Below are 16885 nucleotides of genomic sequence, written 5' to 3' on the forward strand. Positions count from 1 at the left end.
GCTGGTCCCAGCTTCCGGCGGGAGGTTAAACCTCACCTCTTCCCCCTACTGGAGGCAGCAATCAGGGAGGTCAGTAAGTGGGGTTCAGAGAAGGCGATGGCGACTCTGGATAGGAAACAGCCAGGATGAAGACGTTGCCTAGTTGGGTCATGAAACGTCTGCTAGAAAACCACCAAGCTCAGGGAGGACCAAGGAACTCTCCCACCCCCACAGTTCAACGCTGAGCTTCAAATATTTCCCTCTGTGGGTACAAATAGACCCCAGCAGGGTTTTACAGCAAGGATTCTTTTGACTTGAGGGAATTAGCTTGGAGGGGGGGGGGATTGAGGTCATTTGTTCTCCCCTAGATTTATCCGTTTGGGTTTGGGTTAACCTGTGACAAGAGATCTTCAAACATGTCTCTCTTCCCAAATACATCTTCCTGACTTCCTTCCCCTCCCTCCCTCCCTATTCTCTTTCTCATCTTGGTATGGCAATCAACCTTCCTTCCTTCCTTCCTTCCTCTCTTCCTTCCTTCCTTCCTTCCTTCCTTCCTTCCTTCCTTCCTTCCTTCCTTCCTTCCTTCCTTCCTTCCTTCTACCTCTCTTTCCTCCCTCCCTCCTCCTCCTTTCCTTCCCTTCCACCTTACACCCTTTCCAATCTTGGTGTGGCAATCAACCTTCCTTCCTTCCTTTTCCTTCCTTCCTTCCTTCCTTCCTTCCTTCCACCTCTCTTTCCTCCCTCCCTCCCTTCCCCCTTCCTTCCTTCCCTCCCTCCCTCCCACCCTACACTCTTTCCAATCTTGGTATGGCAATCAACCCTTCTTTCCTTCCTTTCTTCCTTCCACCTCTCTCTCTTTCCTCCCTCCCTCCCTCCCTTCCTTTTTTCCTTTCTTCCTTCCCTCCCTCCCTCCCACCCTACACTCTTTCCAATCTTGGTATGGCAATCAACCTTCCTTCCTTTTCCTCCCTCCCTTCCCCCTTCCTTCCTTCCTCCCTCCATTCCTTCCTTCCCTCCCTCTCACCCTATTTTCTTTCCAATCTTGGTATGGCAATCAACCTTCCTTCCTTCCACCTCACTTTCCTCCCTCCCTCCCTCCCTCCCTCCCTCCCCCTTCCTTCCTTCCTTCCTTCCTTTCTTCCTTCCTTCTTTTCTTCTCTCTTTCTACCTTCCCTCCTACCTTCCCTCACTCTCTCTTCCCCTTCCTTCCTCCCTCTTCCACTTCCTCCCTCCCTTCCTCCCTTCCTCCCTCCCCTCTCTCTCTCTTCTGGTCTCTCTTTCAGGAGCTGCCTGCCAATAGCGTGCTGTTGATCTACCTGTCAGCCACCGGGGTCTTCCCTTCAGGTCGTTCGGATAGTGAAGGTACAAATAAAGGAATGCTCCCTGTCGTGAACAGGGCTTGAATTCTCTTTATGGTCCAAGGACGGCAAGGCGGCCTCCACCCTCACCCTAAGCCTGATCTCTGGAGAAGCTGAGGTTCTCCTCCATTGGGTGGGTCTTCCAACTCTTTGGGCCGTAACCATTCAGAGTCCAGAAGAGTGTGGCCTCATTGCTGGTCCTTTCCAGTTTCAACACACTCCCTTTTGTTGGGGTAAAGACCCCCCGCTGAAAGTCTTCTCACCCTACCACCGATGGGTCATGTCAACCATGGACGTGTCCACGTGGAGGAGAAGGGTTTGAAGAAGCCACCGAGAGCTCCTCGTAAATGACTGGTTTTCTTTTGAAACTTGGCTCGAGGCTCATGAATCAATTAGGGCATGTTTCGGAAGCCTGACAACTCCGGAGCTTCCAGTAGAACATCCAGTAGAGAGTGATGAAGCAGAGATGCTCTGATGGACTATTGTGGATTGTACCACCTAGCCTGGAAAGGGTCCAAAATTTTTCTGCTTTACCAGACCTTCTAACAGCTTTCCAACCTGGTCTTGGGGTGACGTGGCGGCTGTTTCCTTGCTGGTCATGACAATTCAAGCCTTTCTCATGACCTTGGTACTTTCCCCTCCTCCAATCCTCACTTCTTGTGTCCTTCCATGGTCAAAGGACTATCTGTGGCTTAACCCTCCCCCTCCCAGCTCCTCCTCCTCCTCCTTCCCCCCACCACCCTTTTTTTTTTAAAAAAAAATTATTGCTGCTGAATCCTTGGAGGAAATTGGGATATGGAGGAATCAGGTCTGCCCACCCCCCAACCAAGAGACCACCACCACCACCACCTGTCCCTGGACATTGATGTGGCACCCACCTTCATTCCATCCGTTTTGAGATTTTTGCATTCCTTTATGAAAACGCATGCTTTGTTACACCTTCCTTGCATGGATCATCAACTTTTCCAGTCTTCTCCCCCCCCCCCCATTTCTCCCAACCCAAAACCCTATAAAACAATAAGGTGTTAAAAGGTTGTGGGTCCCGCCTTCCCCAAAATAGCTTTGGAAAAGCTGCTAACGGGATTTGCGGTGTGTAGTTTTGTGCTGGGTCGGTTTTGTCTCCTGCTTCGAGCAAGGGGTTCGGCTAGATGACCTCCAGGCTCCCTCCCAACTCTGTTCTTCTGTCCTGTTCTCCCGTTGTCTATGTTTTGTGAGGTCCTATCTCTGATTGTTGCTCCTCCCTGCCTCTTAACTTTGGGAAAGCTTTTGAGATGTCCACCTTGTGGGACTCTTCAGTAGAATGAGAACTGTAGCTCAAGGCCACCCGAAGTTGTAAGTGCCATTTCTCATCTCTTAAGACCCAAAAAGGCTTAAGACGCTGAGTTTGTCGTTCAGAAAGGTCGGCAGTTTAGCAGTTTGAATCCCTAGTGCCGCATAACGGAGTGAGCTCCCGTGACTTGTCCCAGCTTCTGCCAACCTAGCAGTTCGAAAGCACGTAAAAATGCAAGGAGAAAAATAGGAACCACCTTTGGTGGGAAGGAAACAGTGTTCCGTGAGCCTTCGGCGTTGAGTCCTGCTGGCCACATGACCACGGAGACGTCTTCGGACAGCGCTGGCTCTTCGGCTTTGAAACGGAGATGAGCATCGCCCCCTAGAGTCAGGAATGACGAGCACATATGTGCAAGGGGAACCTTTACCTTAAAACGCAAGTCTTAAAAACATATGAAGAACGGTTGCAGGAACGGGGTATGTCTAGTTTGATGAAAAGAAGGACTAGGGGAGACATGATAGCAGTCTTCCAATATCTCAGGAGTTGCCACAAAGAAGAGGGAGTCAAGCTATTCTCCAAAGCACCTGAGGGCAGAACAAGAAGCAACGGATGGAAACTAATCAAGCAGAGAAGCAACTTAGAACTAAGGAGAAATTTCCTGACAGTGAGAACAATTAATCAGTGGAACAGCTTCCCTCCAGAAGTTGTGAATGCTCCAACACTGGAAGTTTTTAAGAAGATGTTGGATAATCATTTATCTGAAGTGGTGTAGGTTTTCCTGCCTTTGCAGGGAGTTGGACTAGAAGACCTCCAAGGTCCCTTCCAACTCTGTCATTCTATTCTATTCTAAGTATTAGAGAAATTTCTGCTCACCTTGGTCTTTGCTTTTTTAGTGATTTAGAACTGTATGTCACACCAAGCTTTGGTGTGTAAGAAAACACCAATGAATCATGCCATGGCTTGACAGTCATGAAGGAACATATCCCAACGCAGAAGATCCATCTGATGAGAGTCATTCCTGGATTTATGGAAGACCAACAGCAGTCACGGATAACGTGGCTTTGACTCTCCATTAAAAGGGTGCATTGAGTGATTGATGAGATGCCTTCAAGCCAATGTTCAGCTCTTTGCCATCACCTCGAGATCTCTGGGTGGTGAGGAATCCCCAATCAAGCCCTCCATTGGAGAACGGGGCACGTACGCAAGCATCTAATGCTGATTTATAGAATTGTCTTTCCCACCCAACTCGGTTGGGCCTGAACAAAGTGGCCCCCATTTGGGTTATTTGAAACATACAGGCAGTCCTTAACTTACGGCCACGATGGAATCTGAAATCTCTGCTTTTGAGACAGTGAATTTTGCCACGTTTTTACGACTTTTCCTGCCATGGCCGCTGAGCGAATCGCTGCAGGCGATGCGTTTTAAGTCACCTGGGTGTTAAATGAACCTGGCTTCCCCATGGACTTTCTTTGTGGGGGGCATTCACACGACCCCGGGGCACTGCAACCGTCGTAAGCGTCCGGATTTCGATTCCAGGATCCCGCCCTGAAAAACGGCCGTAAGTCACACTTTTTCAGTGCTGTTGTGACCTTGAACGGCTGCTAAATGAACTTCTGTAAGTCACAAATAACATATTCACCCTTTCAGCCTCTTAGCTTCCAAACAGTTCCGTGCTTCTCAAACCCTGCCCGGCCTTAAGACAGATGGTTTCAACCCAAGGTTTGTTCTCCAGCGGGTCATCTCTAAGCTCTTTCAACCCCTGTCGAAATTCTTTCTCCTGGGAATTTTTGCATTCTGTGTTTAGCTCACCGCCACGCCAGCCGCTGTCCTTAACCCCCCCCCCCTTTGCCCCCTGCAGGTCCGTACGATTTCGGGGGTGTCCTGACGAACAGCAACCGGGATATCATCAACGGGGACGGGATCCACAAACGGAACCAGTTGTATAAGGAAATGCACTGGTAAGTTCGCAATTCGCAATTTCGCAATTTAATGAGCTTATATGCCGCCCAATAGCAATAGCAATAGCAATAGTTAGACTTATATACCGCTTCATAGGGCTTTCAGCCCTCTGTAAGCGGTTTACAGAGTCAGCATATTGCCCCCAACAACAATCCGGGTCCTCATTTTACCCACCTCGGAAGGATGGAAGGCTGAGTCAACCTTGAGCCTGGTGGGATTTGAACAGCCGAACTGCTGAACTGCAGTCAGCTGAAGTAGCCTGCAGTGCTGCATTTAACCACTGCGCCACTTTGGCTCTTCCGAAGGACTCCGGGCGGCTTACAAATACGAAATAAAATAAAATAACACATAGGAGAGAGAAACAAAAACAGTTTAAAAAACACAACATACATTTGGCTTAGCTGGGGGGTTGGACCTGATTTAAAAATCAGCAACCCCAGGCCTGTCGGAATAGCCAGGTTTTGGTGGCTTTTTGGAAGGCCACGAGAGTGGGGAGGGTCCGGATCTCTGCTGGTAACTCGTTCCACAGAGACGGAGCAGCTACAGAAAAGGCTCTCCCCCGAGTGGTCGCCAGCCGGCATTGTCCGGTCGACGGCACCCGGAGGAGGCCTAGCCTGTGGGTTCTTATCGGATGTTGGGAGGTGTGTAGCAGGACCGGTCATCCTCTGTGAGACCAATGGCCATAGACATCTTCGGACCGGATGTCAGAGTTTCTAATAGCACATCTTTCAGCCTCTGCTTCGCTTGGTTGCTATCGGCTGCCATAGAAACGGGGAGGGAGGGGGCATTGTATTGGGGATGGGAACATAATTGATTTTTTTTAATGACAGTTTTAAAAAACAAACTTTTATAAATATTTGCTTCCCTCCCCACACACCCTCCCCAACCGTCCCCCAACCTCCCCCCCCCCGACTTCCCAGAACCAATACAGGGTATAAATCTTTAACAAAAACATTCTAAAATAAACTTAACAAGAAGTTAATAACATTTTTCATTTGAGCTTTAACTCCTCCTTGCTAGGCTTGCTCTAAACAACTTACATCATTCCTAGTTTCTTTAGTCATAAGCTATCTGGAATTTCTTAGTACCGTATTTATTTTGAGTATAGTCAATCCATCTTCTCCACTCCAGTTTATATCTCTCGTTTGAGTGGTCCTTGAGATATGCAGATATTTTAGCCATCTCTGCTAGGTTTGTTACTTTCAATGTCCATTCTTGAATAGTAGGCAAATCTTCCTTCTTCCAGTATTGCGCCACCAACAGTCTAGCTGCGGTTATTAAATGCAAAATCAGGTTAATCTCTACAACTGTACAATCAGTAGTTATACCTAACAAAAGTAACTGAGGGGTAAACTTTATCCTTTTTTTAAGAACATTTTGCATAATCCACCATATTTTTATCCAAAATGCTTTAACCTTTTTACAAGTCCACCGTATATGAAAGTAAGCAGCATCAACACAATCACATCTCCAGCATTTAGGTTGTAAATTCGAATACATGGAGGCCAGTTTTTTTAGGATCTAGATGCCATCTATAAAACATCTTATAAAAGTTTTCTCTCAAGTTTGGGACTTGTGTAAATTTTACATTTCTCACCCAGATCTTTTCCCATGTATCCAACATTATTGGTTCTTCACAATTTTGGGCCCACTTTATCATACAGTCTTTAACTAATTCTGTTTCCGAATCCATTTCTATTAATGCATTATATAGTCTCTTTATATGCATTGAACTTTGATTTCTGATTTGTTTTAGTAAATTATCCTCGTCTTGCATAAAACCAATTTTCTGGTTTTTTTCCATCTGGCCTGTAATTGCCCATACTGAAACCATGATTGGATTACCTTTTCCTCTTTTAGTACATTCAAGGGTTTTAATTGTAGTACACCTCTTTCTAAGTTAAGAAGCTGTCTGTAAGTAATTACATCCTGTTTTTGTACTATATGTTTTCTATTGCGTGTCTAGGAATTGTCCACATGGGTATCTTATCATTTAATTTGTATTGATATTTTTTCCAGACCCGCAGTAGAGCATTCCTTAAAATATGACTTTTAAAGTTCTTATCTACCTTTTTGTTATATAGCAAGTAAGCATGCCAACCATATACCAAATCATGCCCTTCGATAATTAATTGAATTTTTTTAAAAAAAAACTTTTACAAATATTTACCTCCCTCCCTCACCCTCCCCACCTGAGCCCATCCCCCCCAACCTCCCCCCCCCCGACTTCCCAGAGCAAATACAGAGTATAAATTTATAACAATCATATTCTAAAATAAACTAAAAGAAACTTGGCTTCATCGTTCATTTGTGCTTTAACTCCTCTTTTGTTAAGCTAACTATAAACAAATTATATCATTCCTTTCTTTTTCAGTCATAAGCTATCTGGAATTTCTTAGACCTGTATTTATTTTGAATATAATCAATCCATCTTCTCCACTCCAGTTTGTATTTCTCATCTGAGTGATCCTTAAAATATGCTGATATTTTAGCCATCTCTGCTAAGTTTGTTACTTTTAATATCCATTCTTGAATAGTAGACAAATCTTCCTTCTTCCAGTATTGCACCACCAACAGTCTCGCTGCCGTTGTTAGGTTCAAAATCAAGTTAGTCTCTAGAACAGTACAATCAGTAGTTATACCTAACAAGAATAAATGAGGGGTAAACTTTATCCTCTTTTTAAAAATATTTTGCATAATCCACCATATTTTTATCCAAAATGCTTTAAACCTTTTTGCAAGTCCACCATGTATGGTAATATGTATAAGGAAATGCACTGGTAAGTTGCTTGTTGCTGGGGAGCCGGTCGTCCTCTGTGAGACCAATGGCCGTAGACATCTTCGGACCGGATGGCAGAGTTCCTAGTAGCACACCTTTCAGCCTCTGTTTCGCTTGCTTGCTATCGGCTGCCATAGAAACAGGGAGGGAGCGGGCATGGTGTTTGGGATGGGAATAAATGGTACAGGAGGTGATACGGAAAAGGGAGTTTTCTTCTCAACATCTTCTGCGCATGCTGGTGGGTGGTGTTTGGACCTGCTCAAGGTCAATCGTCCTCCATACCAACATGTTGATGCCTTTTGGAGATGCACCCCACATGACACCTAAGGGAGTTGCAGATTGTGTTAGGTAAGCTCCCCGTTCAGAGAAGCGATGTGAGGGTTGTGTTGGAGAACACACAAACCAGCATACAGAGACACTGCAGTTTAAACAGGTTTTTACTTTCGTGGAAATAGAGGTATCAGAGTCCATCAAACAGTCCAAGTCATACACGGATAAGACAGTCAGTCATCAATGTCTTTCAGTTAAGGGATAATCCAAATAACATAGTCCATAAACATACAAACAGTCCGGTACTCAAAGTTTGCTAGCAGTTGCAAAACTTACAATAGCTCAATGCACTTTCTAACAGCCAGCTTCCAAAACACTCCGATCAGATCAGCCCAGCGTCTAACGAACAGAGAGCTAACAGTCATTCCGGCTCTTAACTTGCCACAGTTGTTAAGCGAATCGTTGCACGTGTTAATGTCAGTAACAGGGTTGTTAAGCGAATCTCCATTGGCTTTGCTTGTGAGAAGCAAAAGCGGATCACGTGATTCCCAGAGATACTGTGTGGAAGGATGTCATCTCTTTTTTACACATTCTGGATTTTCCATCTCCCCCCTTTTTTTTCTTCTTCCAGCTTGCACCCTGGTGATCTCTATCCTTTCACCAGAAAGCCTCTGTTCGTCATAGTGGATTCATCGAACAGCGTCGCCTACAAGGTAAGTCTCTTTAGAGTTACTAATCCTCTTCAGCATATTATCCAGGGATATATGTTTGGCTTACGTAGGGAATGGAATGAAGAGGCCAAGAGGAGGAAATTAGCTTAAGGTTTGAGAAATATTTCTTGGGATCCAGCCCTTAAAGTTTCAAATGAGGAATAAACTGTAAATCTATTTTTTGGCAGCCGTTGTTTCCTTCTGTCCACAACTTCGTATTTTCTTCCTTTTTGCTAAGGCCAGCAACTCTGTCCTGGCTGCTATTTTGCAGATAGGAATTTTTTCCCCCCTAAGCTCTTCAACTCATAAATCGTCTTGCGCTACCTCCGCTCAGACAGAAGCAATGTGCTTAATCAGCACATTGCTAAAAGATGGGGGTGAGAGAGGGGGGGGGGAGGAGAGAAAGAGAAAATGGAGAAAGAGAAAGAGAAAAGAAAGGGAGAGAGAGAAAGAGAGAAGAGAAAGAGAAAAGAGAAAGAAAGAGAAGCAAAAGAAAGGGAGAGAAGGAATGAGAGTGAGAGGGGGAAAGAAAGAGGGAGAAGAAAGAGGAGAAAGAAGAGAGAAAGAGAAAGAAAAGAGAGAAAGAGAAAGGGAAAGGGAGTGAGAGCGAGGGGGAGAGAGAAAGAGAAAGAGAGAAAAAGACAAAGAGAACAAGAAAAGAGAAAGAAGACAAAGAGAAAAGAAAGAGAAGAGAGAAGGAGGGGGAGAGAAGGAATGAGAGTGAGAGGGGGAAAGAAAGAGGGAGAAGAAAGGAGAAAGAGAAAGAAAGAGAGAAAGAAAAAGAAAAAGAAAAGAGAAAGAGAAGAGAGAGAAGGAGAAGAGAGAGAAAGGGAAAGAGGGAATGAGAGCGAGGGTAGAGAGAGAAAGAGGGAGAAAGAAAGAGAGAGAGAACGAGAAAAGAGAAAGAGAGAAGGGAATGAGTGAGAGGTGGGTGGAGAAAGAGGGAGAAAGAAAGAGAAAATAGAAAGAAAAAGAAGAGAAAAAGAGAAAGGGAGAGAGGGAATGAGAGATAGATGGTGGGGGAAAGGAATAGTGTTGTTTTATAGGTTAGTTCCTCAATACCAGGCAGGAAATGCAAAGCTGGTGCAGTTACTACCTGGTACCCAGGTAATTCTCGACTTACAACCATTTGTTTTCTTACCGTTTGAAATCACAATATCTATTTTTCACGGGACGTAAATTCTGTGCTCAAATGTGGTTGTAAGTCAGGGACCACCTCTGTTCTCGTCCCCCCCTCCCTTGGGTTTACCACCTGCTAAAATTCACAGCATCCCCCCTAGCATTCCTGCCAGCGAGGAATATGTTACGAAGAAGAAGAACGTCTTAATTTGGCTTCTCAGCATGTCCCTCCCACGCTGGGAGAAATATCCCGTTGTGTCATCCATATGATTTCCGGATGCGCAATTGATGGATTCCTGGATCCGACCGATTGGACACATGCTTCTAGAACCATGGATTTAATTAAAAATACCTTTTTATTTCTTTTTATTATTATTACCGTGTTTCCCCAGAAATAAGAAAGGGTCTTATTTTCTTTTGACTCCCTGAAATAAGCGCTTGGCCTTATTTTTGGGGAGGTCTTATTATTTTTGAGGTGCAGGAGGCGGTGAGTGTGGTCACCTCCTGGCTGCTGCTGTGTCGCGATATTTTCAGGGAGGGCTTATTTTCAGGGGAGGGCTTATTTTAGCGCATGCGCTCAAAAGCCCTATTGGGCTTATTACCCGGGGAGGTCTTTTTTTCAGGGAAAGAGGGTAGGATGTGCAGGAATGGATAGACTAATATTCAAAGTTAAGGAGAAGGAAGAAACCGAATACTTTTTAACGTGGGATTTGTTCCATCAATGGCTAACCAGCAGAAACAGAAGTTAGAAACTTAAAAGCCTAAGGAAATGATTAACTAGATTGAAGATTTATTAAAATGGATAAGCAAATATTATTAGTATGATGTGATTGTCATTAATCTTATGAATATTATTGTATTATTACTATTTCTGAAAAACAACACACTGTTCATATAGACATTGAATGTTTATGTTTAATATTAAATAATGATGATGATGATGATGATGATGATGATAACCAATCCGCTCAAGAAGGAAGATATTTTCTTTTCGCTGAGTGGTTCTTTCCATTTTCTTTTCCTTTCTATTTTCTTTTCCTTTCCATTTCTTTTCCTTTCTATTTTCTTTTCTTTTCCATGTTCTTTTCTTTTCCTTTCCATTTTCTTTCCCTTTCCCTTTTCTTTTCTTTTCCTTTCTATTTTCTTTTCCTTTCTATTTTCTTTTCTTTTCCTTTCCATTTCTTTTCCTTTCTATTTTCTTTTCTTTTCCATGTTCTTTCCCTTTTCTTTTCTTTTCTTTTCCTTTCCTTTCCATTTCTTTTCCTTTCTATTTTCTTTTCTTTTCCATGTTCTTTCCCTTTTCTTTTCTTTTCTTTTCCTTTCCATTTTCTTTTCCTTTCTATTTTCTTTTCCTTTCCATGTTCTTTTCTTTTCCTTTCCATTTTCTTTCCCTTTCCCTTTTCTTTTCTTTTCCTTTCTATTTTCTTTTCCTTTCTATTTTCTTTTCTTTTCCTTTCCATTTCATTTCTTTTCCTTTCTATTTTCTTTTCTTTTCCATGTTCTTTCCCTTTTCTTTTCTTTTCCTTTCCTTTCCATTTCTTTTCCTTTCTATTTTCTTTTCTTTTCCATGTTCTTTCCCTTTTCTTTTCTTTTCTTTTCCTTTCCATTTCTTTTCCTTTCTATTTTCTTTTCCTTTCCATGTTCTTTCCCTTTCCATTTTCTTTTCCTTTCCATATTCTTTCCCTTTCCATTTTCTTTTCTTTTCCTTTCCATTTTCTTTCCCTTTCCATGTTCTTTCCCTTCGGGGAGTTCTTATTATTTTTGAGGTGCAGGAGGCAGTGAGCGGGGTCACCTCATGGCTGCTGCTGTGTTGCAATATTTTCAGGGAGGGCTTATTTTAGTGCATCCACTCAAAAGTCAGATTGGGCTTATCATCTCGGGGAGGTCGTATTTTCAGGGTATCGTTAAGAGCGAAACTGTCTCCGAGACGCCTTTTTCTGCTTCCCTTCTAGAATTTCACCAACTTGTTCGGGCAGCCGCTGGTCTGCTTGCTTTCTCCAACCACATATCCAAAAGCGTTGCAAGGTAGGCAGTTACGGTATCACGAGGGTGTGGGGGGAGGTTGGCTGGGAAGCTGTTTACAGGTGGTCCTCGACTTACGACAGTCCATTTTAGCGACAGTTTGAAGTTACGACAACACTGAAAAAAAACCAGGACTTAGGTGCGGTTTTTTTAGACTTACGATGGTTGCAATCCCCCCCCCCCAGTCACGTGATCCAAATTCAACCGCGTGGCCACGGACTCATATTTACGATGGGTCGCAGCGTCCCCGGGGGTGTGTGTGTGTGTCGGGAACATCAGATTCGCTTCACAACTAGGCTGTTAACCGCTGCCGGGATTGGCTTAAGGATTGTGAAAGAAAGGTGGTAAAATGGGATAAAACTCCATTAACAACTAACTGCCTCGCTTAGCAACAATTGTTGGCTCCTTCGTGGTCGTAAGCTGAGGACTATCTGTACTTCCAGTTTCTGGCAAATATATATGTGTGTGTGTGTGTGTGTGTGTGTGTGTGTGTGTGTGTGTTGTTTTTTTATTTGTGCTGATAAATAAATAAAGGGAGACTAGTATAGATCTATTTCAAGCTATTTAGCTCTCATCAGCTTGAAATAGATCTATACTAGTCTCCCTTTATTTATTTATCAGCACAAATAAAAAAAAACACAACACAAATATAACAAAGGCAACAGTAAAAATATTGGGTTTCTGTCGTGATGGACTCTTGTGACGAGCCGATTGACAGATGATGGAAGCAGTCAGCTTCCTCCCATAATTGGGGCTTACCAGGGGTTGTAAAAATCTAATATATATATTATTTATCAGCACAAACATAACATATATACATACATACATACATACATACATACACACACACACACACACACATACATATATACATTGCGGACAATGAATTTGTTTAATGGCCGCCGTGTTCACAGGCCGTAAAATCCGGCATGGGCTTAATGATAGTTGTAAGCCAAGGATTACCTATAGTTCACTGTTCTGACCCCCTCCTCCGTCCAGTAATGAAAGCCGAGACAAGCTTAAATGGAATGACCTTTAATAACAAGACCAGAATCTCGGTGGCTGAAAGCCAAACAAACAGATAAGGATCTTGGCAGCAACTCAGACAAACCTTGGCAGCAATCCAGCCTGCCAAGTTAGTTTCTCTTTAGTCAAAGCATTGACTTCTGCAAGAAGGGCGTGGCACAAGCAGTCTCTTTTATAGTCTGGAGAGGAGCCTAATGGCCACCAGCTGAGCGTAATTACCTCCTGTAATTGCGTAATTGTTCCTGACGCCGAGTAGCTCTTCGATGGCGTGCATCCAGGAACAACTCACTGCTGGCTTCTGGATCACTCTCCCTTGTCTCCTCCCCACTGGTCCAAGGCTCAGGTGCCTCCTGGTGGCCAACCAGCCTCTCTGCGCCCTGCTCGGAGTCGGAACCCTGTCCAGGGTCCTCCACATCCTCCAGAGCCGACTCATAGGACCCCTCGCTGTCGGAGTCTAGCGGCAGCTCCAACGGCTCCTGCTGGGCCACAACAGTTCACTGATGATGTTACCCAGTCAGGCGACGAAACGTCGGCAAGCGGCCAGCCGCTCAACTCAGCATTGAAGAACGAATGCTGAGTCTCCCCATTCATTCAAGCCTGATCTCTTATGTAAAATTATAGTAGAAGGTGTAAGGTTTGAGAATACGCTGAGAACCCATAGAAGTTTGAGAAAACACCCAAGAGACAACATGAGACTTAAAAGGAGGCTTGAATAACAATCAGTGTTTAATCTTTGAATCGAGGTTTAAAGTCATGATGGTCAGTTGTTCCCAACATACCCCAAGGACATGCGAGGAAGAACTTACCCTTCAGAGAAGGCATAGCTCCTTTTTATACAGTTAAGAGACATCACAGAATAACATTCTGGCTTTGCAATACTCCTCACTAGCCGCATCAGCATTATCTCTTTCCTCTGTTCCCACGATTGGTCATTTGGCCCCCTGTTATGAAGGGGCACAGATCAAGAGCCGAGGTGGCGCAGTGGTTAAGGTGCAGTACTGCAGACCACTTCAGCTGACTGCTATCTGCAGTTCGGTAAATCTCACCGGCTCAAGGTTGACTCAGCCTTCCATCCTTCCGAGGTGGGTGAAATGAGGACCCAGACTGTGGGGGCGATATGCTGACTCTGTAAACCGCTTAGAGAGGGCTGAAAGCCCTATGAAGCGGTATATAAGTCTAACTGCTATTGCTATTGCTAAAAGCGAGACACAGTTCTTAGGTGGAAGTGGGACATATCAAAGGTGTCAGTTTTATAGCTCTTTACAGCTCCATTCCCGGGATATGTTCTATGCCCATAGATTGCAGATTGATAAGAGTTCAAGTGGCAAGGATCACAGGTTTTGACATTTGCCAGGTATTCTGCGGATCCTAATAACAGGGCCGCGGAAAGTCAGTTGCAGGGAACAAGTATTTAAGTATTTTAAGTATTTAATAAATTTATAGGCCGCCCAATCCCGAAGGACTCCGGGCACTTAAAAGGCACTTAACATCATGCAAGCATATACATTACAAATACGAGGCATAATATATGTGTGTTACCGAAAACTAATGTTTCTACTAAAACCAACAAACTTGTATCCTTATTACTACTCCCCTTCAAAGGAAATCGGGGTGCTTCCTTCAACCCTAACGCCATTGCTCTTTCGGGGAAACCCGAGTGGCGGACGATCCGTGACGCCGAGAAATAAGACGTTGCATTAAAGAGGCCGGGATATCGGGATGAAATTTAGAAAGGGAAGCGCTCTAACCAATGCAAAGGGCATCTTTTTTTTTTTTTTGCTCGTCAAAGAAAGGAGGATAAAAGCAGCTGGGGGAAGGAGAAGGGCTGTGGCTTGCCGCGGTCGTATAGGAAAATGCACAAGCCGTTGAGCGCAGTGTGACCTGCCAACAACTCCCGTCCCCGTGGGGTTTTGGAATTTAAGGAATGCCGCGTCGTCGTTTCAGGAACGGAAGGGCAGTATAAAAAGTCGGCGTGTTCTGATGATGATTAAAAAAAAAATCCCTTTTGTCTTGGAAAGAATTTTCACAGCTGCCCAACTTTGCAAAGGCAACGTTTTTTTTACAGAGAGCCAGCAAAATCCTCTGTCCGTCGCACGATTCCTGGCGACTTTTAATCAGACGAGGAGGAGAGAAAACTAGGAAAGAAAAATTGGATGGAGCTCAGGAATGTAGCTTATCTTGGAATCGGGAATCCCGTAAATCTTTCTTTGGAATGTAGAAGGCGTTTCCAGTTTCCTCTCCAGTTGAGCTTTTATTAGAGACAGGGTGGAATTTAAAAGCTGCAGAGGTCCTTCTTATCTAAACTCACTGGAAAGAAGAAGAGAAAAGTATAGTCCTCGTTACACGTAGTTCAGTTAGTGACCGTTTAAAGTTACAACGTCGTCGTAGGAGGGGTGGGAAGGACTACTTGTACAGCGGCTTGCATTGAGTGTTGGTCTTAGCAGGGTTTTTTTGTTTCAAGCCAAACAGGTAGCTGACTTTGCTGGTTTGGGACTGGTTTAGTGGAAAAGTTACTGGCATCCTTGGCAAATGTCTTTGGAGATTCTCCGTCATCCATTAGCTCAGTGGTTCTCCGTCATCCATTAGCTCAGCAGAGCTGGCTGGAGAATTCTGGGAGTTGAAGTCCACAAGTCTTAAAGTTGCCAAGTTTGGGGACCACTGCATTAGCTCATGGTTGTCCCAAAGATGCTTTTCTTTTTTCAAGAGGCATAACTGGACTGCCTTTGTTTTTCATCCGAGAAGATTCTTCCGCTCTGACTGGATGGTGGGGAATGGAAGGGTTGATGCTCCTTGCAGACAGCTGGTCATTTGCATCCTTTTAGAGAGTCCTTGAGGCCACTTGGAGGCTTTATCCGCCTCCTCGGGGTCACCTGTGCAGCGCAAATGGGCGTGGAGTCTTCTTGGAACTGCGGAAAGGACTCTGTTGCGGACTCCACACCCATTGGCCCAGCTCAGGTGACCCTGAGGTCACTTCCAAGCGGCCTCAACGTCTCTCTCTAAAAAGGATGCAAATGACCATCTCTGTCGGCAAGGAAAATAAATCCTTCCATCCCCCGCCATCCAGTCAGAGCTGAGGAAGCGCCTCGGATGAGAAGCGAAGTGTCTTCAAAGGAAAAAAAAACAAGGAAGCCCAGTTGCGTCCTGGGAAAAAAAAAAGGGACGCCCTTAGCAAATCTTGGTTGGGAACTCACTACCGTATTTTTCAGAGTAGAAGACGCACTCCCCCCCCCCTAAAAGAGGGTGAACATTTGAGTGCGTCTTATACACCAAATGTAGCCCCTCCCACCCACCAGCCCCCAGCCCCTTTGGTCTCTGCCTCCTAGCAATTTGCCTCCTTGCAGCAAATGGGGAAAATGGGGCTTGTGGAGGCGGCAATAGGCTGAAAATTGAAAGTGAAACTTTCTGTTTGCTGCAAGGAGGCAAATTGGCTGAAAATTGAAAGTGAAACTTGCTGTTTGCTGCAAGGAGGCAAATTGGCTGAAAATTGAAAGTGAAACTTGCTGTTTGCTGCAAGGAGGCAAATTGGCTGAAAATTGAAAGTGAAACTTGCTGTTTGCTGCAAGGAGGCAAATTGGCTGAAAATTGAAAGTGAAACTTGCTGTTTGCTGCAAGGAGGCAAATTGCTGGGAGGCAGAGGCAGATTTCCCCCCCCCCTTTCTAATCAGGCTGAACTGAAACAGGCTATTTGCTGTTTGCTGCAAGGAGATACTGTAAGTCCGTAACTATAAATGCCTATAGAATGTTCAAATTATTCGACTTATTTTTTAAAGACCGCTGTATTGTTGTTCTAGACAACTTAACAAAATGAAGGAGCTTTTTAAAATAAATGCTTGATCTGAAGAGGCCCAGTGCGATTGTATCTCCTTTTAAATAGATTTAAATACATTTAAATAATGTCTACTTCCAGAAAGCCACATCAATTTTAACAGCTTCTGTACAAGTATAGTCTGAAATTTAACATCACAAGCAATGTATATCGTCTGTTTGCTCTTTGCTGCAAGGAGGCAAATTGCTGGGAGGCAGAGGAAGATTCCCCCCCCCACCTTGTTTTCCTCCTCAAAAGCTAGGTGCGTCTTATACTTCGGAGCATCTTATACTCCGGAAAATACGGTAGTTGACTGGTTTGAAAGGCGCTCGATACCAATTAATTTTCCCACCCGTTTTTCCAGTCCCTATAAACTGTAACTGGTGGAGAGGGGTCGCTCTCCGAGTGAGAGGGAGAGAGAGAGACACCCCTTCCCCACCTCCTTCCCAGCATGAAGTCCAGTCTGGTGACATAATTTGTGACACAGGAAACTGGTGGTCAGCCGTGAAGGCATGAGAGAAGCTGGAGATTTCACCGTTTGGCTTGAGAGGTAAGTCCTCTTCCGTCACGAGGGGGGGGGAATTGTCT

The 16885-nt window shown here is 44.5% G+C and overlaps 1 protein-coding gene across 1 annotated transcript in view; it reads left to right on the forward strand.

Moving 5' to 3' along the window:
* SCAI (suppressor of cancer cell invasion) overlaps nt 1-16885 on the forward strand; it is a 64111-nt gene that overhangs the window by 38973 nt on the left and 8253 nt on the right. The window contains 4 exon segments of the mRNA XM_087704708.1: nt 1263-1341; nt 4466-4565; nt 8247-8328; nt 11397-11469. Coding sequence (XP_087560834.1) covers nt 1263-1341; nt 4466-4565; nt 8247-8328; nt 11397-11469 — 334 coding nt within the window.

Source organism: Thamnophis sirtalis, unplaced genomic scaffold (assembly GCF_051295495.1).
Source record: "Thamnophis sirtalis isolate CommonGarterSnake01/CBP01778 unplaced genomic scaffold, rThaSir2_p1.2 scaffold_2, whole genome shotgun sequence".
In the NCBI taxonomy this organism is placed as follows: domain Eukaryota; kingdom Metazoa; phylum Chordata; class Lepidosauria; order Squamata; family Natricidae; genus Thamnophis; species Thamnophis sirtalis.